Here is a 9444-nt window from a genome sequence, read left to right on the forward strand (position 1 = left end):
AACAACTGCTAAATTGGTTCTAAGCCCAGAGTGTTTACAGGCTGTACCTCAAATGTCAATCCTCCCTAGTTTTTAAATGAGAAGATCGGTCTCTCAAGCCACCCACAGGACATGAATCTTGTCCACTTTCTGTCTGCTTGTTATACACAAATTCTCATGCCCTCAATGACCCCTCTCAAGAATCCTGTCAGTGACCGTTCACGGTCCTCTTCGTGGTCTTAGCTCAAGGTGCACGTGGGTCATCCACATTCCACTTGTTTCTCACCCTCTCTGGTCACAATGAAGTGTTTCTAAATAACCCCTATATATAATCCACGAGTCAAGATTTTTGTTGCATATTGTTATCTGATGCCTGTACGCCTCTCACTTGGGTGGTTTGTGTGCTGTAGGTGAGTTTGGTGAGGTGTTTCGGGGAATTATGAAAGGTCCAGGTCGGAAGGAGACGGCAGTAGCGATAAAGACGCTAAAGCCGGGCTACACAGAGAAGCAGAGGCAGGACTTTCTCGGTGAAGCCAGTATTATGGGACAGTTCTCTCATCCAAATATTATTCGACTGGAGGGGGTGGTCACCAAATGTAAGTGTTGTAGTCTTAATTTCATTTTATAATAATTTGCAGTTTATAACAACTGTATTTAATTTTTTTATAATTGTATTGTATGGCTGATACTTTGCTTACTCCACACCAAATGTGGTGTAGATTTTATTTTTTATTTGATCTTGGTTTATTTAATTTATTTTTCTTTTTGTTTTATTTGAAATGAATATGAATAATTAAATACAATTATTAGATATACTGTGTATACATATAAAATTATAAAACGTTGTCAATTGAAACATAAGAATTAAAATGTTAAAAAAAGCGAATTCAAATTTTTTATTGGCTTTTTATGTTATAAAACCATGTGGTGTGTCTGTTTCTCTTTTGCAGTCAAACATGCCATGATTGTGACCGAGTATATGGAAAATGGCGCTCTTGACAAATACCTGAGGGTACGCTAGTCAAATTCATTTTCTGAGACAGTAAAATTAGCACATTATTATTGCATATAACATTTTAAAGTGATTTCTTTCAAATAATCTAGTTACAATGTGCCTGTGTCCATTTCCCGTCCCAAGACCAACAAAAAATTAAACTCTGCTTTCCCTCACAGGACCATGATGGCGAGATGACCTCTTTCCAGTTGGTCGGTATGCTACGTGGCATTGCGGCCGGAATGAAATACCTTTCAGACATGAGCTATGTACACAGGGATCTGGCTGCCCGCAACATCTTGGTCAACAGTAACCTTGAGTCCAAAGTGTCTGACTTCGGTTTATCACGTGTTTTGGAGGATGACCCCGAGGGAACCTACACCACCAGCGTAAGCTCACGTAGAAGTTCAATAGATTTGCGGTCGGACGGTTCTCTTAAACTGCTCTTAATCCAGATGTCTTTATTTTTACAATATTACAACCTGGTTATTTTCTGAAATTACAAAGGGTTGCCTGACACTTGTTTGTTTGGTTTTCCCAACAGGGAGGTAAAATTCCTATTCGCTGGACCGCTCCGGAGGCCATCGCTTACAGGAAATTCACGTCAGCCAGTGATGTGTGGAGTTTCGGCATTGTCATGTGGGAGGTCATGGCCTTTGGGGAGAGACCTTACTGGGACATGAGTAACCACGAGGTACAGACGGGCCACACAGCACTGACTCTAAACAATAACTTTGTCTCGAGACATCTTCATTTGAGCGAAATCTGATTTCTTTTAATTTCTCTGATAGGTAATGAAGGCCATTAATGAGGCTTTCCGGCTCCCCGCTCCAATGGATTGCCCGTCTGCTGTTTATCAACTGATGTTACAGTGTTGGGTTCAGGATCGCTCCAAACGGCCCCGCTTTGGTGACATCGTCAGTTTGTTGGATAAACTCCTAAAAAGTCCAGATTCCCTGAAGGCCATTGCAGACTTTGACCCACGGTGAGAGCTCCGCATATAACATTTATTCGAGGGAAAAATATGTATAAAATATCATAACACAATGAAGTGAAAAGGTGAATAAACTGGCCAGACAGTGTTTCACCTATAGCATACATGTTTCCATATTTAGGATTTTCTATAAAAGAAAGTCATACAGGTTTAATAAGGAGTGTGAATAGTGATAGAATTTGTGTTTGACAGATGACAGATTGACGTGTTCTAAATTTGTATTTGGGGGGTGAAAGAAGGGTTTAAAATAGGCTTTTATGGAGCTTTACTGCATACAAGAGGCAGAGAGACGTTGAGGCATGTACCATCTATTACACAATTGTGAACATGTACTTCTCGGTTAAGACATGCACCATGTACGAGTCAGATGCCTGGAACGGTTTGGCATTTTTTTGATGTTTATCACACTGTATGTGTGTGAGAGAAGAAACAGTTTCATATCTTTATCAGATAAAAAAAACTGAACCGACAGGTTTTCCTCCCGAGCCGTCTCTCTCCCACCCAACAATTACAACAAGGGATAGCCAAGATAAAGTCTCACTGTGTGGTTTGCTGAATATATTTGTGTTCTGTCCCTCTCAGAGTTTCCATCCGGCTTCCCAGCACCAGTGGCTCAGACGGCTCTCCCTTCAGGTCTGTGGGCGAGTGGCTGGAGTCCATCAAGATGAGCCAGTACAGCGAAAACTTCAGCATAGCAGGAATCGTCAGCATGGAGCAGGTGCTACATATGAAGAGCGAGTGAGTAATGCAGACCTCCTCTCAATCCGGCTCTTCTGAACATTGTGTAAAAGAAAAGCGCTGTGAACAATTAGATGAGGTCACACGGACAGTCCAAAGAAAGATCAGAAGAAACTCCAACTTGTTTTGTTCTTTCCTCGATGTGTCACATTCAGGTTTTCTTTAGATATGGAATGTTGGGTTTGACTGCACTTTACTGGAAATGATTAACAAGTAGAAAAGAAGAAATTAAATAAGTCATACCAATTACGTTTTAATGTATTCACTTGCTCTTTTAAAGAAAGCTTAATATGTGGTCCGTTCACTCTTCATTTAAATGAGAAGTAGATTCTGGCAAACGGACTTAATTATGTTTTAATTTGATTTTAATCAAACCTGTTTCAACTACATGATTGTAGTATTTAACAGTGTTCAAAATATTTTATTTCTCTTGTAAATTAAAGGTACAGTGTTTGAAATCTAGCGGCATCTAATGGTGAGGTTACAAACTGCAACCACTTCCTTTCGAATCACTATGCTGGCTGACACAGAAAAATTTACAATTTAGTGAGCAGTTTGTCCGTTTAGGGCTAACAACATGACGGATATCATGTAAGGGGACCCGCGGTGTATGTAGATAGTAATAGTTCGTTCTGAGGCAATAAAAACATAATACTTTATTATGCTAGGTCTTTATACACCATTAAGACACGCTTATTATTATATTGCATTTCCGTCAATAGATCCTCCAAAAAACTACTCACGGGACCTTAACATATACATAGTTTGTTTGCATCTAAAAGAACAATACATTTAATTCATTTAGCTATATGAAAACCTTTTTTTAAGGTAACTCCTCCCTAGTCCAAAATACAAACATTGTTTTCTTGTTAAATTGTTCTTTATACAAATGGCCCCAGATGAACATCATCTGTAACTGAGACTTGTAAATTTAGGAAAGAATTTGGTTTGTGCCACAGGAGAGAGAGAGCTCTGTTAACACAGTAAGAAACGACCCACGCTGACACTGATTGGCCAGGACAAGATTGAATTTCAATGAGATGGTATCTTTAGCTTTTAATAATTCTTGACGAACAGAAATATTTTCCATGTTTTTCTTTTAAAGATCCCGTAATTAAACGTGGCTTAAATATGCGCTTTGGTTGCAAGGATAATCTTGCAGAGCCACGGACCATTTATGATTTACTGTGTCTGACCAACATGGAAACCACATAAATAGTGATAATGATTTAACCTTCTCAATACAATAATTCAACTTTTGACTTGACAGCATTTTAATATACTAAAACCTTAAATACTTTAAAAACCTATTGGTTAAAGCAAACGTAAAAGAAAGCCTGAGAGAGACAGAATAGACTTAGACTTTAGTGGCCTGGATGTGGTGGATAGAGGCATGCTGTTCCTCTTCTCCCGTTTTGTCATCACTCCCTTCCTCCCACTATTTCGGCTCTTTTTCCCGAAGCCTGTGTTCAACTAAAGCCAGGAACCACTGTTTCAGCCCTCTGGGGCCGTGAGGCTATGCGGCTACACCCCCTCACATCAACAGCATTGAACTTAAAAGACAGAACATAGGAGATGAAAGACAAATGAGATGGTAGACCAGAAGACACAGTCAGCTGATGTAAATGCAACTGTACATGCCATTTAGGGGTGGGGCTTACAAAGATAATATTTAACACCTGGTAAGAAACTTCGCTTATAGATAAGTGCAAAAAACAAGCAATATTTGGTCGCTCTCCTCAAATGGTTGTACACAAAAAATTAAAATAACACAGGACACTACAAAAAAACACTGTGTCCTTACGTACGGAGTTGCATCAGCCGGAGTGGGTGCTCCCAGGGCGTGCCGTCTGAAGTTTTGAGACTAATGGATGTAGAGACAACAATGTTAGGCCTCGCGGAGGAGGAAGCTTGACTGATGAAGGGGTTGGAATAGATGAATCGAGTGTGCGACTTGGAGGCGAAGGGAAACCGTAGCTTCAAGCCCTTAGACCTCTGGATCAGCTCCCATGGGTGTTTTTAGCCTGGAAGCTTGGTGAACTTTGTGCGGAAGACCAGAAATGTCTTTGATGCATTTGTCATTTTTTTATGGGCGAGTGTTCCATACGGTGTCATCTGGTAGCACTCTTTAAAACCAGAACTATTTACAAGTCCTCCACTGGCCGCAGCCGCCGGCTCTCGTTCACGATGGGTGCAGGGAACCCTAGTTAAATCATCAAGGCGCTAATTAAAAATATAATTAGAACAGCAATTCTGCATGGCGCGGACCGCCTCCCTCAAAATTACCTTATGGAAGATTACATTGTTTATTTTAAAGCATTCAACCATCCTCACACATTTTTTCTTTCCGTTTTTCAGGGATATTCGGAACATTGGAGTCCGTTTACCGGGACACCTGAAGAGGATTGCCTACAGCATCTTGGGGCTTAAGGATCAAACCAGCACCCTGAGTGTGTTTGCTGTGTGAACTGATGCCAAAGGGACCAACCCCCCTGTGTGCTGAATAAACTCTTAAGATGCCTTGGGATGGGACTGCAGGGACAGCCCTTGATCTGCCCGTAACCCCCCAGCCAAGATGGACTCTTCGTCGCCGTGGAGACTTGTAGTAGATTTGATGTGCTTATCAAAAATGGAGGGGGGGGGCGAACGTGTAAAACAATCAAAAAGCTATTGATGTTTGAATCAAACCATGTATAAAGATATATTTTTTCATATGCATATGTTTATTTTTTAGAGACATGTATAGTAGTTGCTTTAGTTTTTCGATAGTTTCATTTGCATGCTTTATTTTGCCAGAGAGAACCCAATGCAGTTGTCACACTCTGATCTTAAAGTCAAAACCAGCATTTCTCCTCCAATGTTGTCCGAATGGGCCGTGTATATGACCGAGCTCTTTAACATTAGCTCGGATGCCGCGACAACAAGAGAAAGAACCAAATACATGCCTTTCTCTACCAGAAATGTGGAATCAAAGCTGGTGGTTATGGGTTTAACGTAAGACTTAGTGATGTTCAGAGGAGATCAAGGTGATTGCGTTCTGGTTTCTATCGTGGCTTGAGCTGGCCGTGATTCGATGCCGGGCGCCCTGATGACATTTTCTTTACAATTACAATCTCCGCGCTATGTGCTTTGAACCATCAAGTTTCAAGTCTCTGGTTTAAATGAAATGGAGCAGCCAGTCGAGAGGAGAGAAGCAGACGCAGCACCATGAAATTAAAAGCACTTAAATCAGAAATCTCAGCAGCTGCGTGGACGCAACTTAAATGCGGGTTGTCTCATCCCTTATCATTATGGAAGGTTGCTGTTATGATGGTATTCGGGATTGAAGGGAACACGTAGCACGCAAAATGACAACATGGAAATGGTTAAAGAATCGAAGGAAAAAGATTCCTTTTGGCACGCAAAGCTGTCACGTCGGACTGAATCAAATAGGAAAATCCGTTTGGCAGTGCACTGCAAACAAACGCACGGCTTTGAATTCGAGATATTTGCGCCGAGCGACAATCAGAGCAATATAAGGGAATGATCAGAAGAAATCTACAAACAGTTTTGTTTACCGGGATATGTGGTTGATATAACAAGGTCTGTTATTCATTCTGTATCAGCAGATTAAAGCACAATTGCCTGGAGCTGTGAATTGTGTGGAATATCTTTGGCAGATTCAGTTTATGATTAACTGATACAAGATACGCGGGGATGAAATGTTATAGCCTGCGTTGACCTTCCTCGATTATTTCCTCTGATTAACAGGACTTCATTGTGGTTTAAAATGGGAATATAGATACGAGTATGAAAGGTTTTGTTAATGATTTGATGTTAAACAGGATGGTTAGGGTTATTTGTATTTACAAAGGATAGAATTAACTATCTAATGTCCTTTGATTTTTTTGTAGACACTTATGGTATCTGATGATATTGCAGTTCCTTGTTATTTTGACATTATTCTTAAGTGCAGATGGGCTCTTCCATGTTTTGGAATGACATATTTAATGTTTGTTTGCAAAACTTATGTTTCATATCTTTTTAAGTGTGGTATGATTGACAACACACCTGAAAAGGGATTTTTTTTGTAATGTCTTGCTTTTGACTATCGATTTCTGCTCTGACTAACTTTTCCCAAACATGAAATATTAAAAAGCTCTTGAGGAACATCGTACCCCACTCATGGACACAATTTCCACAAAAACAAGTTCGATTGGGCCAATTGTTTTGTACTTTATTTAAGTTTTATTTATTTTTTACTTCTATTTATTGTCTTAACAACACTGAACTGGGATTTATTTGTAATTGAAGTTTGTCTTTCAGTCACAATAAAATCTTTGTAGCCTTTAAATTCAATTTTGCCTCTTATTACCCCCATTTTTTTTATTTATGGACTATACCCACAACAATAAAAATGCATAAGAGGAACATAAACACAAAAAGTTGTTTTAATAAGTGCTTCATTGCATTGCATTGCATTATGCTGTTTTGTAGTAATGTTGACCGTGTCTCTTCAGGAAGCCAGAAACTTTGCAAGACTGCACTGTTTCAGTGGTCCGATGAGTTTCTATTCAATGGTTTGCAGTTCATCTGTAAACTATGACAAAAACCAATGAACCTTATGACCCTTAGTGGCTAATTTACTTTGTTCTCAATTCTACCCCTCCTGTACACATCCACGGCTCTACTGAACCCAAATTCAGATCGACTTTCGCCTGGCGCCTTGAGTATTAAATTTATAAGCTGCCGCTGAGTGATGCAGGTAACAATACCACTAATGTATCCTTTGATAAGGTGGAAATGTCAGGGTTGGAATGTAAATATTTGTATACGAAAATAGTCGAACAGGGAAAGCTGGCATGAAAGTCATCATGGACCTCAAACAGGTAAAGCAAGAGATAAAATATCCAGCATTGGTCACGATGACCATTATGCCTGTGTCCCTCTTTGTCAATGCAGCTTTATAATACTTTGTTTAGCTGTACCTGCATTAGTGGTCTGAAATAGTGTTGTGTGGAAAGACCTAAACCAGCGCTGCACTAAGACTTTTTTATTTCATCTTGTATATTTACATGTCTCATGTGGTTCAATGTGTGTATGTTTGTCTGTGGTGGACATGGGTTAAAGAAAGTACAAAGGGAGAAAAAGTTGGAGTCGGGTTGCAGTGAAAGGAAGTCATGTATGTAAATGACACATTTACATAAACATGTGAGCAGTGAACAGAAATGTTTACATCAGAAATGGACCAAAATGTGGATAATTGGAAGCACATTTCCAAGTGTCTATGTATGTGTGTGTGCGTGCGTGCGTTTGTGTGCGTGTACCAAGCTAACTATATTTTGGGAACAAATTTGTACCCAAAAGTGAGCAAAACCTCCTTTTGAGGAGGTCCACATTTGTGAAAACAAAGTAAATAATAAATCATGAAACCATTTTTCAAAAAATGTATTAAAAAAAGTGTATAAAAGTGTATAAAAAATAACAGTAGTTTATGGAATTACCTCATTTAGATGGGTAAGTTTCTCATGAGAAAACATCTTATAAATCAAACTAAATTATGTTTATTTGAAAATGTGAAAATGCAGTTTACCGTAGGGTTTAGGGGATAGAAAATACTGTTTGTACATTATCACTTTTTATATCTATACATACAATATTTCAACATGTGTATGTATGTGTGAAACATGGTCGGTTTTAATTTATTATTGAACATTTGTATTATTTGGAGTTAAATAGAAATGATAGGGATTTACCTAATAAAATGTAATTCAACACAGTCGCAACGTGATTGTTTTTTCTTTATGTGTAGTCAGAAAATGTCAAATTAGATTTTTTTTGATAAACATAGTTAACAAACAAATTTCATAACCCTTAATACAAAAGCAAACCAATACAACAGGTCCATGAAATATGGAAGTTAATGATTAAAAAGTTAAATATATATGTGGAATTTGAATTTGGACCTAAAAGGCATTCTCAATTCAGTTTTGAATGCTGCATGACCCTGTTGCATGCGTGGCTCTTCCAAGCCTAAATTACAGGCCACAAAAGCATAGGTGAGGAGTGCATTGAAGGTTGGGCATCGTTTTATGTGTATTGTTTTATGTTTTGTACACATAGTTTAACCTTAATGGCCAAATGTCCAGTGTGAGGCCTGTGGCTTTCATTTTTAGCTTTCCTTTTGAGTGGCTTTGAAATGTTCCTGCTCTTTAAAGCGCTCGTGTTGTTAAAGTCATCGTTATACTTTTTCCATTTTATTTTTATTTCTTGTCTTTTCCATCGCCCTCTTTTTCATCTCAACACACAAAGCCAGAAAGCGTTGTGGAATTTACATCCCTGGCTTATTTTAGAGATGGGTTTCTGACCATAAAACACATCCTCCAATTTGGGGCTATATTGGTCGTCCTAACTCACTTTTTCTGTATGTTTCTCGCTCTCTCCTCACCTCTCCTTATTGCTCTCTTTTCCAACAGATTGTTCTGTTGTTTTTTCGGTCACAGCTTGGTTATTCTTTACTGGTTTTGATGGATATAGAGTATTAAGTGGTCACCCCAATAGAGTAGCAAGATTACTTTAAACGCATTGAAAATAGCAAAACTGGAATTATGAATCAACAGCAGACAAATATCTCTCTCTCTCTCTCTCTCTCTCTCTCTCTCTCTATCTATCCATCTAAACATAATTTTGTTGTGATGCTCAAACAAATGCTGCTTTGTGATGAAAGTGTCCTGGATATGTTTATCATTAAGGAAGTTGA

At 38.9% G+C, this 9444-nt stretch overlaps 1 protein-coding gene across 1 annotated transcript in view; it reads left to right on the top strand.

Annotated features, from left to right (window-relative positions):
- Nucleotides 1–7043, top strand: part of epha2b (eph receptor A2 b) — a 30420-nt gene extending 23377 nt beyond the window's left edge. Inside the window, exons 12-18 of the mRNA XM_056733062.1 lie at nt 390–575; nt 930–991; nt 1153–1362; nt 1518–1667; nt 1765–1958; nt 2550–2705; nt 5064–7043. Of these exons, the coding sequence (XP_056589040.1) occupies nt 390–575; nt 930–991; nt 1153–1362; nt 1518–1667; nt 1765–1958; nt 2550–2705; nt 5064–5172 (1067 nt within the window). The 3' untranslated portion in view covers nt 5173–7043. The remainder of the gene's footprint in view (nt 1–389; nt 576–929; nt 992–1152; nt 1363–1517; nt 1668–1764; nt 1959–2549; nt 2706–5063) is intronic.
- Nucleotides 7044–9444: the final 2401 nt, after the last annotated feature.

Source organism: Triplophysa dalaica, chromosome 20 (genome assembly GCF_015846415.1).
Source record: "Triplophysa dalaica isolate WHDGS20190420 chromosome 20, ASM1584641v1, whole genome shotgun sequence".
Lineage (NCBI taxonomy): Eukaryota > Metazoa > Chordata > Actinopteri > Cypriniformes > Nemacheilidae > Triplophysa > Triplophysa dalaica.